Below are 17,354 nucleotides of genomic sequence, written 5' to 3' on the forward strand. Positions count from 1 at the left end.
CACACACATACACACACACCCTCCAGTCCTCTAGTCACAGACATCACACACACACACCCTCCAGTCCTCTAGTCACAGGCATCACACACACACACACACTCACACACACACACCCCCTCCAGTCCTCTAGTCACGGACATTACACACACACACACACCCTCCAGTCCTCTAGTCACAGACATCACACACACACCCTCCAGTCCTCTAGTCACAGACCCACACACACACACACACACCCTCCAGTCCTCTAGTCACAGACATCACACACACACACACACATGCCATTTTGACATCAGGCCAGAAATGCCCCTGATCATCTCTGGGTATTGAGGACATGTGAACAAACCATTGATCTTGGGGAGAAAACGCAGATGTAGGGAGAGGGTCCCCACCCCTCAGATGGGGGCCCTAGCAGGAATCAAGTGTTTTTCCTCATCAACATTATAATGAAGCATCGTTGAAGGAAATGCTATTCGAGAACCTGATGTGTAAGTTTGTGTGCCGACTAACCAGCCTTACTTCTGGTGTTTTAGATCTTGGCCAAACACTTGAATGATGGGGAAACCAACCAGCTCCCTCCCTTCCTGGGGACACCTGCCATGGTAACGTTCCGTGTCCCTCGAGTCTGTGTGGGGGCCGTCTCTCTAGCAGGAGCTCATGGGAGCACTGCATAGGGAGGCTTCACCAAGGGCCGGTGGTGCTGATGTAGCTCTCCTCGCCGGCTCTCACAGCAGAGAAGGCTTCCGGGAGAGGTGGGACCGTGCAGGCTCGGAGCCCCAGCAGCAACCCTGGCAGCAAGGAAAAAAGAAAAGATTCAGTATGGATGACGCAAACATCTCATTCATTCATTCTTTTTTTTAAAAAAATTTATTTATTTATTTATTCCCTTTTGTTGCCCTTGTTGTTTTATTGTTGTAGTTATTATTGTTGTTGTTGTTGGATAGGACAGAGAGAAATGGAGAGAGAAGGGGAAGACAGAGAGGAGGAGAGAAAGACAGACACCTGCAGACCTGTTTCACCACCTGTGAAGCGACTCCCCTGCAGGTGGGGAGCTGGGAGCTCGAACCGGGGTCCTAACGTGGGTCCTTGGCGCTTTGTGCCACCTGCGCTTATCCTGCTGCGCTACTGCCCGACTCCCTCATTTGTTCATTCTTTCCTTATTTTACTTATTCCCCTTTTTATTGCTACCAGTGTTGTTGCTGGAACTCAGTGTCTGCAAGATGAAGCTACCACTCCCAACAGCTGTATTTTCCTTTTTTTTTTTTTTTTTTTTTCTATTTTACTCTTTTATTTTATTTTTGATAGAACAGAGAGAAATTGAGAGAAGAGGGGGCCTAGAGAGGGAGAGAGCATAGACACCTGCAGACTCGCTTCACTGCTCATGAAGATACTCTGCTACAGGTGGGAGCAGGGTCTTGAATCTGATCCCAGTGCACGGTAACACGTGCGCTCTACCAGGTGCGCCACCCCTGGCCCCCAGTTTCTCAGTCTTGTCCCCGTGCCCTTGGGAGCGTGTGTGAGCTGAGAGGCAGCTGCGTCCTGGCTGAGGAGGGCCATGCTGCGTGCTCGAGGAGACAGCAGTGGTCTGTCAGCCCGACGCTCCACCGTGGACAGCGTGGGTGTCTGGGGCTGGCAGGATAGCTCATCTGGGAGGCTGCCTGCATCACCATGTTTGAACTGTTTGAGTCCATTCCCCAGCACCCTGAGGAGAGCTTGAGTGTTGTCATGTGGGTGCAGGCAGGGACATGGCTCCTGAGATTCCTTGAGTGTGGGCGTGGTTAGAGACAGGGCTCCCGAGACCCCCCGAGTAAGGGTGCTCCAGGGACAGGGCTCCTGGGTGCTCCCCAGCTGGCTTCCTCGGCCTGACAGCTGGAGGCTCCTGCTCCTGTGTGACGACGAGGACATTCTCCCTCCTGTGGCACGTGTGACTGGCGCTTCCCTCGCCTGTGCTGAGAATACTAACAGGTTTTTTTCTCTGCTACTTTTGAAAGGAATTTCTGTGGGATTTCCTGAGCCATCAGGAGGGACCCCGGATCCGAGATCACTTAAGTCATGGGGAAATCGCCTGGCACACGGTCCCAAAGGACGCTGCCAACCAGCTGCTAGCATTCTCCATCGTGCTTGTGCTGAGATTCCTTGACGCAGGCCTGTTGGCGGCGCTCAGGGTACGCGCAGCAAAGGAAATGGCTGGCCAGCCTCACTGTCACTCCACTGGGCGTGAGCAGAGCTCGTGTAAAACACGATCGGCTCGCAGCCTTGCTGCAGCTGGTCTAGGTTGCAGCAGCCGTACTAGAAATGACCCGCCTGGATTCTGTACTGGTCACTACTCCGTGTAATCTGTAACAAGCTATTCTCCTTACCAAAGGAAACAGTTTTTTTCTAGATAAAAACGCCCTTTAAACACAGGGCCACCATGGGTTACATGTTTACAGAGGAATTATGACACAGGGGTTCTTAAACCATGAGGGAACAAAGAAAGGAGGTTGAGAGAGACACATGAGGGAGGCGCCTGCACCGAGGAGGTTTGAAATAAATGCCCGGCCCCCATGACGCCCACTCCAGTAGGCACAGTCCTCAAGCAGAGACCCCCAGATGTGCCGCTACAGACAGAGACCCCCTCAGGCAACAGAGACCCCAGATATACACAGTCATAGACACAGAGACCCTCAGATATACGCAGTCGTGGACACAGACCCCTGTAGATATGCACAGAGACACAGAGACCCCATACATGCACAGTCCAACTCGGAAGGCATGTGACAGGGACATCACTGACCCATGTGCGGTGTGACAGTGCCACAGCCTGCTTCTTATCTAGCTTTTAAGGGCAGGCTGAACACAAGATGGAAAGTGGTATCCAGACCTCCAGGAAACTTGGAGATGTCTGTGAATATGGCAGGGTGGACAATGGTTTCTCTATATAGACTGTGTATTTTAGAATGACAATTAAGGCCTGGTCATCTTGTATGTCAATAACTTCTTGAAGGTCATGCATGTAATACTCATCACAGTGCTTATTTGATGGTCCAAAGGAGATCAGGTAGCGTGGAAGGAGGAGGGAGTGGTAGCTACTTGTTTGCTGGCGCTGGGTTCTGCACGGGGCTGAGCAGTTCTCCAGGGCTCACGTGGAGACACATTCTGCCTGCCTCTGCTACTCATTTTCTTTCTTTTTTTAAAGCTCTGTAATTTTTCAATTTCTAAAATTATCTTTATTTATTTAATGGATAGATACAGCCAGCAATCAAGAGGAAGGGGAAAAGACAGGGAGGGAGAGAGAGAGAGAGACCTCCAGCACTGCTTCACCACTTGCAAAGCTCTCCCCCTACAGGTGGCCTTGTGCACTGACCAGGTGCACCACCACCTAGCCCCCTCTTTTTTCTTTAGATGTGCATTTTGGGGGGGACCTTCCCCCCCTCGCCCCGCTTTCAGCTGTGAGATTCTGTTTTTGTCAGAATATTGTTTCTAAGCTTCCCTTCACTGATGTGTGAATTCTGACTTTTTCTGTCATGGAAGATCCCAGTTACCATGTTGACGTGAGCTCTACTTACTTGTGTTACTCGCTCCTCCCTTGTGGGCGTTGGGGTCTGTTTTTCTCTTGTGCGTTGCCTGCCTTTTGTTCTGTCTCTTTCTGCCTTGTTTTTCTCCTACTGACTTTTGTCGTTTTCGGTCTGCGTGGTGCTTAGACTTTGATGCGTTTGCAGATGCATTTGGGGGCCATTCTTAAGCAACCCCACTTCCCCAGCTTAGGGATATGTCCACATGTTCTCTGTGTCACTGGAGAGACTCCCACCCACCCCACTATGTGTTTTATTTCAGCTGCGATTCATTTCCACCAAGAGTGGGTTAGATGACTTACTTTAGCATTTTCTTTCTTTAAAAAAATGTTTTTTTTATCGAGGGGATTAATGGTTTAGTCAGCAGTGAAATAACAGTAGTTGGTACATTTTAAAAAAAATCCTTATTGTTTGTGTTCCCCAGACGGCCTCAGAGCGTGCTGAGGACTGTGTAATTTTATGCTGTTACGTGCACGCGTTTAGAAGGTTTTTTTTGGCTGAGACTGACTGCTGTGGCGGATTGAGCTATTTTAATGAAGAGTTTTGCTTGGTTCTAGCTGAAAAGACTCTTATAAAGGAGGGTAGTGAGAAATTGGGTTCTTCTTTGACTTAAAATGTAGCAGAAAAGGGACTGGCACCTGGCTGAGCGCACACGTTCCAGCACACAAGGACCTGGGTTCAAGCCCTTGGTCCCCGCCTGCAGGGGGGAAGCTTTGCAAGTGATGAAGCAGGGCTGTAGGTGTCTGTCTTTCTCCCCTCCCCTCCAGTTTCTCTGTCTCTACCCAATAAATACATTAAATATTGTTAAAAATTCAGAAGACAAAACTAGAGACTGTCTGGCACGTTGTCGTCGCGACCATCTGTTTTGTCTGAACTAGGAGAGACCAGAAGTCAAACAGCTGATGGACCTTGCAGAAGGCTACAGGACTCGCTGCCACCCTCTGTCCCGGCTCAGGAAGCAGGTAGGCTGGCACAGACCACGGAGAGGGATGTGTGCCGGGGTCCTGGGCAGAGCTGCAGGTGGGGAGGCAGTGCCGGCTGCAGGAACGTGTCTGGCCCCGGCGTCCCGAGCCTCGAGTCCCGTGACCTGCACTCGGCGGGGCAGCAGTGTGTGCTTCGCTGAGTGTGCTCCTGCTTCGAGGGTGACTTGGGAGGTGTCTGGCTCGCCCAGGCTGGGTGTTTCTTTCCCCGACTCAACCCGGGGCCACTGGGGCTCTGCTTATGTGAGGTGAGAGCAGTTTTCCGCTTTCCTTTGACTGCAGGGGGTGCTAGAACAGACATACCCTTTGCAAAGTTGATGAACACTTGTTCATTTACTTTGTTGCCGCACCTGGACCTAATGCAGGTACGATTTCATCACTCAAGTGTTTTCATTCAGAGGAAAGGGACACACAGAGAGAGGGAGAAACAATAGCTCCACTGGCCGGGTGATGCCGCACCTGGCTGAGCACACACATTACAGTGCACAAGGACCCAGGTTCAATCCCCTGGCCCCCGCCTGCAGGGGGAAGCTTCACAAGCGGTGAAGCGGGCTACTTCCTCTCTCTCTCTCTCTCTCTCTCGTCTTCCTCAGTTTCTCTCTGTTCTGTCAAAAGAATAAAGCAGTGACTCCCAGGGGCCGGGTGGTGGTGCGTCGGGTTAAGCGCACATAGTGAGGACTGCCCCGGGGATCTGGCTTTGAGCCTCCAGCTCCCCACGTGCAGGAGGGACACTTCACAAGCTGCGAAGCAGGTCTGCAGGGTTGTCTTTCTCTCTCCATTTTTTTAAAAATATTTATTTATTCCCTTTTGTTGCCCTTGTTTTATTGTTGTAGTTATGATTAATGTCATTGTTGTTGGGTAGGACAGAGGGAAATGGAGAGAGGAGGGGAAGACAGAGAGGGGGAGAGAAAGACGGACACCTGCAGACCTGCTTCACCGCCTGGGAAGCGACTCCCCTGCAGGTGGGGAGCCCGGGGCTCGAACCGGGATTCTTACACCGGTCCCTGCGCTTTGTGCCACCTGTGCTTAACCCGCTGCGCTACCGCCTGGCTCCCTCTCTCTCCGTTTCTTTCTCCTCCTCCTCTCGCAGTTTCTCTTTGTTCTGTCCAACAAAATGGAAAAAATGGCCTCCAGGAGCAGTGGATTCATAGGGTGGGCACTGAACCATGTAACCATGGAGGCAAAAAAAAGACTGAGGTGCAGCTACCAAGCCCCTAGGATAACCCTGGTAGCAGTTTAAAGCGCGCGCACACACCCCCAACATGTATGTATGTATGTATGTATGTACATATGTATGTACGTACGTTCTGGAGTGTTGCCCGGTGCTGTGTCACTTCCATGTGGTGTTGGGACTCAAACCCGTGTCCTGCACATGGCCTGGCACCTGCCCTTCCTGGCTGTCCAGACCAGGACCTGCTTTGTGTTGTCTTACTGAAGTCTGCTAGCTCACGAGTTCAAGTCAGCACACAGCCGGCGTGGGACCATCTCCGGCGGATGCCCGTGTGGGGACGAGCCCAGCTGCCCTGTCCTGCAGAGAGGAGCGTGTGCAGGTCGGACAAGGGCACCGTGGGATGGTCACCATCAATCTGATACTCAGGACAGATGCACACATGGAAACTCCTGTGTGCTGGGCTGGGAGACAGCTCGGCCTGTCAGAGCACCAGCTTCATGCCTGAGACCCCAGAGGCCCCAGGTTCAATCCCCAGCACCACCTTATCCCAGAGCTGAGCAGGGCTCTGGTCTCTCATATTCTCTTCTCCCTCTTATCCTCTTTGAGTAAACGAACACATAAACAGATGTTAAGAAGTGAATTCGCACTTACAGCTGCCTGCAGGAAGCTGCCAGCCCTCGTGTGGTGGGGGCGACCGGTGAGGCAGCTGGCAGCCGCTGGCGTGAGAGGACCGGGGCTCTGGCCTTGAGCGAAACGGTGCCGTGAAGGGGCTGCAGCAGAAGTGCAGACAGACTCCTGTGCCCTTGCTCCCTGGGGCGGCGTTGGGTGTCTGGGACCTGCTCGCTGCTCACGTGGCCTCTGTCTGCCGTGCCACCTGAGCTCTCCGAGAATGGGGGTCATCCGAGGAGGAGGGGCAGAGTTGACCAGCAGCGAGGGAGGGGGCAGCTTCGGGAGGCAGCTCTTCCCTTGCACCCCGGCTCCGCGGCTCCACGGCCTTGGCCCAGCCTCCCGCCCTTCCTGCCCCGCCGCGGAGGTGCTAGGCTGCACTCTTCTGTAGCTGCCTCCTCTTGTTGCCAGGCGTTTGTCTATCTTTTGTGGACAGCCTGGCGTCAGCTGTTTCCATGGCCTTTGTTCTGCTTGTCATGCCAGGGTTACAGTCACCTGAGTTCAGGGATGGCAGCCAGCTCCCTCCAATTTGCTGGCACTTCAGTGGGTCAGAAACTGTGGGGCTCTGTCAGGCCGGTGACCCACCTGGAGGCAGGAGGTCAGTGACGGGCATTTGGTCATGGCTGTGGCTTCACCCAGGATGTGCGGCCTCAGGGTCTGTGACTGTCGTGGCCCCGCCTGGGGTGTGTGGCTGTTCTGATCTCAGTAGGGCACATGGCTGCCTTGGCACAATCCAGAGTGCGCCACCGCTGTGCTGTGCTCCCACACGGGCTCTGTGGCTGCCAGGGCGCCTCGCTGGCAGGAAGAGGGTGAGGCGGTGGAGCTTTGAGCCTGGCTCCAGAGGCCGGTCACTCACCTATCCTCTGCACTCGTGGTAACTGGTCACTTCGCAAAGCCTGCTCCCTGGCCCAGTACTCATGGGAGGGTCACGGGGGTCCTGTGGGTGGACTCAGTAGACCTGACTGTAGTGGGTACATGCCCACCACCTTTGTTCTGCTTGTCATGCCAGGGTTACAGTCACCTGAGTCCAGGGATGGCAGCCAGCTCCCTCTAATTTGCTGGCACTTCTGTGGGTCAGAAACTGTGGGGCCCTGTCAGGCCGCAGGGCCCCACGGCCTGTGATAACTCCAGTAATGGAATCTCTTCCAGGTGCTGGGCTGTGAGGACAGTCTCAGGGCTTGGCCTCTGCTGCCTCTGCCTGCCTCTGCCGAGACGGAACTCAGCGGGTGAGTGAGTGGTCCTGGGGCTGAGCCTCCTGGGAGGCGGAGGTGGAGGGCGGCCTGCAGATGCAGGGCGTGGCCCGTCAGGGTGGGGAGGTGGTGGGCCTGGCCCGCAGGGTTCGGCCCTAGGGTGGAGCACTGGGTGGCCTTAGAGTTACAAACGAGGCTAAAAACTGGGCTGTTTGAGAGACTGAGCAGCATGAGCCGGGCATTGCTTACATGTGTGTGGAGCAGAGTCCAGTGGACGTTCTTAGTGGGCAGTGAGGACACTGAGTGTGCAACTCAGGTGAGATAGGGTGTGGGTGTGGGAGTGTGCGCCTGGACCCCAGGACACAGCAGGCCTCTCCCAGAGGACCTCTTGTCGGTAACTCTGCCGTTTATCTGTGGGGACACTGGCAGGAGCTTTGCTCAGGAAGTCCTTGCTGTAAGCACTGTTCGCCACAGACACTCACTGGCTGTGTAATTATTGCCCTGTGTCTGCACGTTTTCGTTTTTCAGACTGAAGTGGCATTCGGAGACAAGGGACTGCAGCTCTTTAATCGGTGACATCGTGGATGAGCTGTGTCAGGGAGTGTCTCACAGCTGGGACCCCCTGACTGAGAGGTCAGTGCTCTGAGGGTGGGCATAGCTGTCACGTATACATACCTCCCAGCACGCGCCCGTGAGCGCAGGGCACAGTGCTCATGGTGGAGCCCCTGCCGTGTGTCCAGTGTGTGGTTCTGGTGGAATTCTAGCTGTCCTCTTGACCTTGATGTGTGTCGTGTGCAGGATGAAAGGGCGATGTCCCGAGTGTTCTTAGGACAGCAGCCACGTGACCCATGTGTGCGCTCTTTGCTAGCTGCAAGCCCCTACCCCAGCCCCGGACCCTGGGTCTGACAGGTGGGAACTCAGGTTGGGCAGGGGGGCAGGAGCGTGTCACCTGTTTCCTCCACAGGTGGACGCAGGCGATCGGGGAGCTGTGTGGCGTGGATGTGCCCACCCTCTTCTGCCCCAGAGCTGTGGTGGAGCTGCTGGTCCTGCTGCGGAACGTCACCACCCACTGCAGCCGCCTGTCGGCCCAGGTGGCGGCCTCCCTGGGACTGCGGCACAGGCAGTGGGAGCAGAGGACGCTGCGCTCCCGGCAGAGGCAGACCTGCCTGCGAATGTGGAGGAGGTGTGTGTGCGTGATCTGTGTGTGTGACATGCATGAGCTGTGTGTGACATATATGAGCTGTGTGACATACATGAGTTGTGTGTGATCTTTGTGTGACATATATGAGCTGTGTGTGACATACATGAGGTGTGATCTCTGTGTGACATATGAGCTGTGTGTGACATGCATGAGATGTGTGCGTGTGGTCTCTGTGTGACATATATGGGCTGTGTGTGACATGCATGAAGTGTGTACATGTGGTCTCCGTGTGACATATATGAGCTGTGTGACATGCATGAGGTGTGTGCGTGTGATCGGTGTGGTGATCTCTGTGACATACATGAGGTTGTGTGGTGATCTATGTGTGTGATATACGAGGTTTGTGTGTGATCTGTGTGTGACATACATGAGATGTGCATGGTGATCTCTGTGTGACATGCATGAGGTGTATGTGTGTGACATATATGAGCTGTGTGTGACATGATGAGCTGTGTGCGTGTGATCGGTGTGTGACATGCATGAGATGTGCATGGTGATCTCTGTGTGTGACATACATGAGGTGTGTGTGATTTCTGGGTGTGACACATGAGGTGTGTGTGGGGGTCTGCACATGTGGTGTAAGAGTGTGGGTGGGTTGCGTGATGTGTGTGGTGTGTGCATTGTGTGTGGTGTGTATGTGTGTGGTGTATATGGCTCGTTGGATGTTTGTGATGTGTGTGTGGCGTGGTGTGTGTATGGTTCAGCCTGTGGTGTATGTCGCCTTGTGTATGCTATGACGTGTGTGGTGTATGTGTGTACCTGTTGTGTGTGTACTGAGCTAAACCCCTGGGGAGTCGCGTGCTTCCTCCACACCCAGGGAGGACTCGGGGGTCGAGGTCGGTCCTTTCTCTCCCGTCTTCAGTGTCCGTCTGCTGGCCCCCACACTTCACCTGGTTTTGCTGCTGATCGCTCTGGAGACGGCGCACGTCCACGAGGTCTGTGTGAAGGCCGCAGAGGAGCGGCGGCAGTACCTGAGGTGAGTGTCCTGCGTGGGGCTGGTGCTGGCCTGCTCCCTGAAGACGGCACGCTGGTTCCTGAGGGAGCTCCCACTGGGCACCCAGCTCTCTACTGGCCTCTGCTGCTCATACCCCAGCCCACGTGGGGGCAGGAGCACACAGTGGGAGACACTTCCCAGATGGAGCCGGGCCCGTGTGGCGAGGACAGGACTGGGACCCTGGCTGGCACGGGGCACCAGGAGGCTGCCCCTTTCCTGCAGGTTCTGGAAGAGCATCCTGCAGTTCGTGGAGAACCTGGTGGTTCACACCAGCCCCGACAGGAACCGGTGGGACGAGGCCGCCAGCCTCACACAGGCAGCTCTGTGGAGAATCAGGACTTTCAGCCAGAAGAGGCAGATGCTGGTGCACCTGGCTGGGAGGCCCAGGCCACAGGTCACCTGCTGAGAGCCTGGTGGCGGCTCCCAGCCGTGACTCTCAGGCTGCGGTTTGGGCATCAGCTCCCTGTGCAGTGTCAGCAGTGGAGCCCCAGGGACTTCCTAGAAGGCCCAGCCAGAGAGCCCAGGGGCTGGGGACGCGGCTGCCGCACAGCTTGGCCTCAGGGTGCTGGGCCCCCACCCTGCCACCACTCCTAGGAGGTGATCTGGCAGCATGAGCCTGCGGCCCCCAACCGGCCCCACATCTAAAGGAGGGGGTGATGCCCCAAGGAGCCAGGCTTGCCCTCAGGCCTCTGCCTCTGGCCCTCTGCTGCGAGGGGGGGGGGGCTCATCCCAGCACCTTCCTCTGTCTCTGGGCCAGCGCAGCGCCTGTCCCCACCCACTCCCAGACTGCTGGGGACAGGCCACGCTTATGGCTGTTCAAGCCAGAGATCGGAGACGGGGCCTGTGGGCATATTAGCAGCTGACCTGGTAGCATAAGACTGAGAGGAGAAGGCTGTGACAGCGCAGGTCAGGAAGTCACCCAGGCGGCTGCGGTGGCGGAGGAGAGGAGGCAGAGCCTTCTTGGAGTCGAGCTCCTGGGAGCTGCTTTCCCTTGGAAGGTGTGTGCGTGCGGGATGCCGACTGCTGGAGACGGCTGCCAGGGGCTGACTGGTGCCATCTGCCACCAACAGGCCTTTTCCTCCTCCGCCTTGTCTCTGTATGATGTTTTATTTATTGGCCTTAAGGTCTGAATGTCAAGCTTCCACCAAGGCTCCCAGGAAGCCGGTAGGTCCACCGTTTTTTACCACATCCAAACCGCGGCAGGTCTCACAGCAGGCTGCCAGGCTGTGACTGCTGCCACCTGTCTGGTGCAGGGCCACCGGCCCGTGATGGGAGCCCCGCTCCATCCTTGACGTCTGGGTCCGTCCTCAAGCCAGTTCGTGGGCGCCACGCCACACCACGTAACGGGAAGAGATTTGCTGGAGATTTGTCAGTAGGTTTCCACATTCTCACAAGGGCGATAGCCACAGCACCTCCCTGGGCTTCCATGAGCCGGGCCGCACCTCTCCCTGGGCTTCCATGAGCCGGGCTGCACCTCTCCCTGGGGGCTGTGTCTGGGCTGTGTCCTCAGGGCTGCGTGTGCCCGCTGGCCAGCCTGCTTCCCGTGGACGTGGCCTTTGCCTGTCGGCTCGGCCCCCCGCCACACCGAGACACAGCTCGGGCACGGGGGCCATGTCTCTCGCCTGGCCCAGCCTGACTCTACTCCGCTTCAGGGTACGTGTCCCAGAGATCTGGGCCCGGGACCGGTCACAGCAGTCACCTCACCAGTAGGTGCCACCACTGTCACTGTGACGGAGGAGCGCAGAGCACAAGCTAGGACACAAAAGGACAGGGTCCAGGCGGCTGGGTGTGCCGGAAAGTCCTGGGCAGGCAGGCCAGAGCATCACCTGGGCCAAGGCCCGGCCTGTCTCACCCCTGTGAGCTGTGTGCACCGCCACGTAGCCTAAGAATATTTATTAAATAGTCAGAAGTTGAGAGGGACGAGGAGACAAGGAGACGGAGAGACACCTGCAGCCCGCTTCACCACTCATGAGCTTCCCCCATGCAGGTGGGGAGCGGGGACTTGAACCTGGGTCCTCGTGCACTGTATTGTGTGCACTTAGCCAGGTGCGCCACCACCTGGCCCCCTGCTTTTGACTTCTTGAGCTACTAGCTCCAACTGCTTATAAAAACCCCGGAGGGGGGGTCGGGCGGTAACATGTGGCACAAAGCTCAAGGACCTGCTAGGATCCCGGTTCCAGCCCCCGGCTCCCCACCTGCAGGGGAATCGCTTCACAGGCGGTGAAGCAGGTCTGCAGGTGTCTGTCTTTCTCTCCCCCTCTGTCTTCCCCTCCTCTCTCCATTTCTCTCTGTCCTATCCAACAACAACAGCAATAACTACAAAAAAAAAAAAAAGGGCAATAAAAGGGAAAATAAATAAAATTTAAAAACCAGAGAAAGGCGCTTGGGGTTCAGGCGAGAGCCACCTGGGCCCACCGGCGTGAGTCAAGTTCTCCTCTCATCCCCGGACCTTGCCTGTGAGTGACTCCCAGCCGTGACACTTGCTGTAACAGCAGACCAGCTCACCCTATGTGGTCACAGTGGCTGACGGCTCCCCGATGGCAGGACTGCCTCGGTTTCCCCTGCCTGCTTTCTGCTGGCTGGCCACCTGCATGCTGGAGGGTTAGAGCTGCCTCGTGTAGAGCAAAGGCGGGTGACTCTGCGAATATGCGCCCCCCACCCACCCCCAGAGGCCGCCTGTGTGTAGGGCAGCCTGGGGCCCAGCCGTGGATAGTCCTCTTCTGCTTTGGGCGAGCAGATTCTCTGCTTCTGGGACAGACACCACAGCACCCGAGCTTCTCCCAGTGCTGAAGCCCCCACGGTGGGTGCCAGGGCTCCCACCCGGGCTGCATATGTGGAGGCAAGTGCTCTGGCCAGTGAGCTATCTCAAGCCTTCTCTTGCTTTTGTGTTTTTTTTTTTTAAGATTTTGTTTATTCACTAATGAGAAAGTTAGGAGGAGAGAGAGAAAGAACCAGACATCACTCTGGTACACATGCTGCTGGGGATTGAACTCAGGACCTCATGCTTGAGAGTCAAATGTTTTATCCATTGTGCCACCTTCCAAACCACACGGGTGGTTTTTTCACAAGGCTAGACCCTTTTTTCACAAGGCGGGGAGAGGTGGGCACGGGTGCTGGGAGTGAAGCGGAAGGGAGAGGGACCCTGCCCCACGGGTGTGTGTCCCCGGGTCCCCAGGTTGCTGTCTATTCTTCCAGACCAGGCCCCGCTCAGAGACTGGGCTGCCCAAGGCCGCAGGCTCGCAGATACCAGACCCAGGAGCCACGGTGGCCGCAGGCTCGGGGATACCAGACCCAGGAGCCACGGTGGCCGCAGGCTCGGGGATACCAGATCCAGGAGCCATGGTGGCCGCAGGCTCGGGAATACCAGACCCAGGAGCTACAGTGGCCACAGGCTCGCGGATATCAGACCCAGGAGGCACGGTGGCCGCAGGCTCGCAGATACCAGACCCAGGAGCCACGGTGGCCGCAGGCTCGCGGATACCAGACCCAGGAGCCACGGTGGCCGCAGGCTCGCGGATACCAGACCCAGGAGCCATGGTGGCCTCAGGCTCGGGGATACCAGATCCAGGAGCCATGGTGGCCGCAGGCTCGGGAATACCAGACCCAGGAGCTACAGTGGCCGCAGGCTCGCGGATATCAGACCCAGGAGGCACGGTGGCCGCAGGCTCGGGGTCACTGGTCTCAGGGATGGAGCTGTCGTTTGGCTTGTTAGGACCGGGCTACACCCTGACTCAAAGCTCGTCCCCATTATGGTGCCCAAGTTGTGAGCTTTGGCTCAAAGCCCGTGCTGGGCAGACGGCACCTGGTGTGTTGCACCTGCCGTAAATGGCCTTATGACGCACCTGATGTGCCGGCTGACTGACGGATGCAGTGCCGCAGTCACACCTGACTGCGTCAGCCGGCGGTGTAAAGGCTGTTTGGAGGAGACGGGCAAGGTCCGGGCGGCCTGGGCTCGGCAGCCTCCTCTCTCCCTCCCTCGGCAACACAGACGATGAAGGGAACCAGCAAACGGGGACGAGGGAGTCTCACTTTGGGGCCCTCTCAGGAGTGAGCGTGGACATGGCCCCTGGGGGTGTCCCGTAGGCCTTTGCTGGGCCCACGCTTCCTTCAGGGGCTACACGGGTGCTCTCACCAGAGACACCCCATCCAGTCCCCGCGCTTCTGTGGAAGAGCTAAGTGGGGACCCCTGTGCAGGGCGTCCTGCTCACCCTGGCCTGCCTGGGCGGCCGCGGAGAAGCTCCGGATGCCCCGGCTGTGGGAATAGTCTCAGGACAGGCTTCCCGGCTCTCCCGCCAGTGTCACTCAGCCCTGCAGCCCCTATGGCTGCACAAAGCAGGGGCCCCTGCTATTAACCTTTCCTGGTCCTCGGGCCCCTTGTCCCATCTCCTGGTCCCCTGCCCCTGGTCCTCTGAGCCCCTTCCCCTTGTCCTCTCATCTTAGGCTTTGAAGGTGGCTGCGGCGTAGGTGTGGCGTAGGCAGAGGAGCTAGGTGTGTGGGGTCCCGGGCCCCAGGGTGAGGAGCCTGTCCCTGGAGCTTGGCGGCTCCTGGGTGCAGTTGGGAGGAGGTGGCTTCTGAGGACAAGCACGTGATGGCCGGCCGACACTAGGGTGAGGTGAGGAGGAGCACTCCCTCGGGGAGCATCTGTCTCCCGTCTGTCTCAGACTCGCACACCGTGCCCCAAACGTGTGGTGTGGACTCCTTGCCACGCCTGGCGTTTCCCTTGGAGATCTCGCCTGCACTGGGCAGAAGGAGCTGGGGCTCCGGGAGGGGGTGACAGGCCCTGCTGGCCATCAGGGCAAGTGGGAAGGTGTGAGCCCAGCGGGGACAAAGGGTGAGCTGTGGCTGTGCCCAGATGGCCAGGTGTCCGGCTCCGGGGAGGTGAGATGGCCCGGCACAGCCCCTTTCCCTGCCCCAGCTCTCAGGAGGACGCGACAGATGCTGTTGTGTTTAAACAGCCCCCACCAGCAGGGACATTTTCTCCTCTAGATATAGCCGGGGTCCCTTCTTCTTCTAGTGTTTGCCCTTCTTCCGTAGCCAGTCGACAGTGTCAGGTTGAGCCTGATGTCAAGTTTCGAGACCTCCTTTGAATCTGGAGAGGTGGCAGTCGTTGACTATGTGGGTCATCGTCTGTCTGGAGCCGCAGGGGCAGTTCGGGTCGTCTCTGGCTCCCCAGCCGGGGTCCCTGGTGTCACCATGCTCCTTTCCCACACAGCAGGGAGCCCGGGGTCTGGAGGAGAGCCTGGGATTTGCAGGGGTGGGGCTGGGGTCTGCGGTGGAGGGGTGCACCTGGAGTCTGCAAGAGGGGGCACGGGTCTACAGGGGGTGGGAACCTGGGGCCTGTGGGGGAAGCGTGAGGCCTGCAAGGGGGAGCTTGGGGTCTTCAGGTGGGGGACTGGAGTCTGCAGGAGAGCCTGGGGCCCACAGGTGGACCCCTCCTGCTCAGCCCACCCCTCAGCTTCCCCCTGGAGGCACATTACCTTGCTGTGCTGGGGCGGTGTGTCATGAGAAGAGACCTCGCCCATCCTCGTCGCCTCTGCCCATCTGCTGGCAGTCGGCTCCCTGCCCTCGCGAGGACCCAGAACACAGAGATCCGAGAAATGTGCGCCCGGCTGCCAGCGCAGCTGCTCAGACTGACTGGTGAGACAAAGCAGGGAGAACGGGCAGCCTGCACTGCCCAGTCCTGTGCACACGGCCCACGGGCACACGGAGACGTGCTCCTCCTCACTCATCATTAGGGAAACACAGGCTAAAACCCCTCTGAGATTCCATCTCACACCTGAGAGAACGGCTTCCATCAACACACCAGGAATGACAGGTGTTGGCGAGGTTGTGGAGAAAAGGGAACTCTGCTCACTGCTGGTGGGAGTGCAGACCGGGCAGCCCCTGTGGAAGGGTGGGTGGGGTCCTTAAATAAAAACGGAATCACCTCATGACCCAGCAAGACCACTCTTGGGCATTTGTCCAGTGGACACTCAGCACGAATTAGAAGGGACACAGGCAGCCCTGTGCTCACAGCTGCACTGTTCACAGCATCAGATGACTGGCTAAAGAAGTCACAGGACGGGAGGCGGGCGGCAGCGCAGCCGGCTAAGCGCACGTGGCACAAAGCACAAAGACCTGTGTGACGATCCAGGTTCGAGCCCCCGGCTCCCCACCTGCAGGGGAGTCGCTTCACAGGCGGTGAAGCAGGTCTGCAGGTATCTGTCTCTCCCCCTGTCTTCCCCATCTCTCTCCATTTCTCTCTGTCCTATCCAACAACAACGACATCAATAACAGCAATAACTACAGCAACAATAAACAAGGGCAACAAAAGGGAAAATAAATACATATAAAATTTTTTTTAAAAAAAGCTCCAGGATATACACTCCATGCAACACTACTCTGCAATCAAAGATGATACTGTGTCCTTTGGAACAAAATGGAACTGGAGGGGATGATGCTTAGATAAGTCAAAGGCGAAACAACTACCAGGTGGTTTCACTTGTGGAATCTAGAGATCGGATACACATGAACCTGGGGGAAAAAGGAAAATAGAAGCCTGCGAACTAAGTCTTGTGAGACCTCCGATGGTTCTCCTGGGGAGGTGGGAGGGAGGGGACACAGGGCTCTGGCGGTGGGTGTGTTGTGGAGCCAGATCCTGTCATCTCAGTCTTGTAAACTACCATGAATCACAAAAAGATACTACAAGTGAATTAAGGACGAACGCCCTGGGGTCAGGCGGTGGTGCACCTGGTTCAGCATTCACATTACAGTGCCCAAGGACCTGGGGGTTCAAGCCCCGGGTCCCCACTTGCAGGGGGAAACCTCAAAAGGGGTGAAGCAGCACTGCAGGTGTCTCTGCCTCCCTCTCCCCTCTCCCTCTCTCTCTCTGCCTCTCTCCCTCTCCCCTCTCTCTCCCTCTCTCTCTGCCTCTCTCCCTCTCCCCTCTCCCTCCCTCTCTCTGCCTCTCTCCCTCTCTTTGTCTCTCTCCCTCTCCCCCTTTCTCTGCCTCTCTCCCTCTCCCCTTTCTCTCCCCCCCTCTCTCTGCCTCTCTCCCTCTCCCCCCTTTCTCTGCCTCTCTCCCTTTCCCCTCTCTCTCCCTCTCTCTCTCCTCTCTCCCTCTCCCCTCTCAACTTCTGTCTGTATCCAAAAATAAATAAAATATTGTTTAAAAATACCCAAACCCCACTCCATCATAAACCGTTGTGACTCTTAAATATCCTAGACAGTTGTCCTTTCCATCCCACCTGGCAGTGCGGGTGATCTCACCCACTCTTCTGAAGCTCTTGGTGTACAGTAATCTAGATTTTCGATTTTCTCATGCTTAGTATTTTTCACTTTATGTTGACTTTGGGACTGAGATGAGTCTGCCATGTCAAAAAAGTATTTTTTATCTTTTATTTTTCAATTCCAACTAGAGTTATTGCTGGATTTTGGTGCCTGCATGATGAACCCACCACTCCTGAAGCCATCTTTTCCCTTTCCCCTCTTTCCTTTATTTGATAGGACAGAGAGAAATAAAGAGGGGAAGAAAGGGGAGGGAAGATAGGGAGAGAGAGAGAGGGAGCGCACTACTTGCTTCTCTGCTCATGAAGCTTCCTCCCCGCAGTGGGGAGCAG

The 17,354-nt window shown here is 56.5% G+C and overlaps 1 protein-coding gene across 18 annotated transcripts in view; it reads left to right on the forward strand.

Annotated features, from left to right (window-relative positions):
• The window catches only part of ERMARD (ER membrane associated RNA degradation), a 30,498-nt gene extending 19,658 nt beyond the window's left edge, over nt 1–10,840 (forward strand). For 10 of the 18 annotated variants that reach the window (XM_060205217.1, XM_060205200.1, XM_060205203.1 and 7 more), the window contains 6 exons: nt 534–629; nt 1,992–2,165; nt 4,433–4,516; nt 8,526–8,744; nt 9,625–9,738; nt 9,979–10,840. In XM_060205217.1, the coding sequence (XP_060061200.1) occupies nt 534–629; nt 1,992–2,165; nt 4,433–4,516; nt 8,526–8,744; nt 9,625–9,738; nt 9,979–10,350 (1,059 nt within the window). In that variant the 3' untranslated portion in view covers nt 10,351–10,840. Of the gene's footprint in view, nt 1–533; nt 630–1,991; nt 2,166–4,432; nt 4,517–7,520; nt 7,598–8,089; nt 8,195–8,525; nt 8,745–9,624; nt 9,739–9,978 lie in introns of all 18 variants that reach the window. The other 8 variants (XM_060205204.1, XM_060205212.1, XM_060205202.1 and 5 more) reach the window with 6 other exon arrangements.
• The last annotated feature ends 6,514 nt before the right edge of the window (nt 10,841–17,354 follow it).

The sequence above is a fragment of the Erinaceus europaeus genome, chromosome 13 (genome assembly GCF_950295315.1).
Source record: "Erinaceus europaeus chromosome 13, mEriEur2.1, whole genome shotgun sequence".
Classification (NCBI taxonomy): domain Eukaryota; kingdom Metazoa; phylum Chordata; class Mammalia; order Eulipotyphla; family Erinaceidae; genus Erinaceus; species Erinaceus europaeus.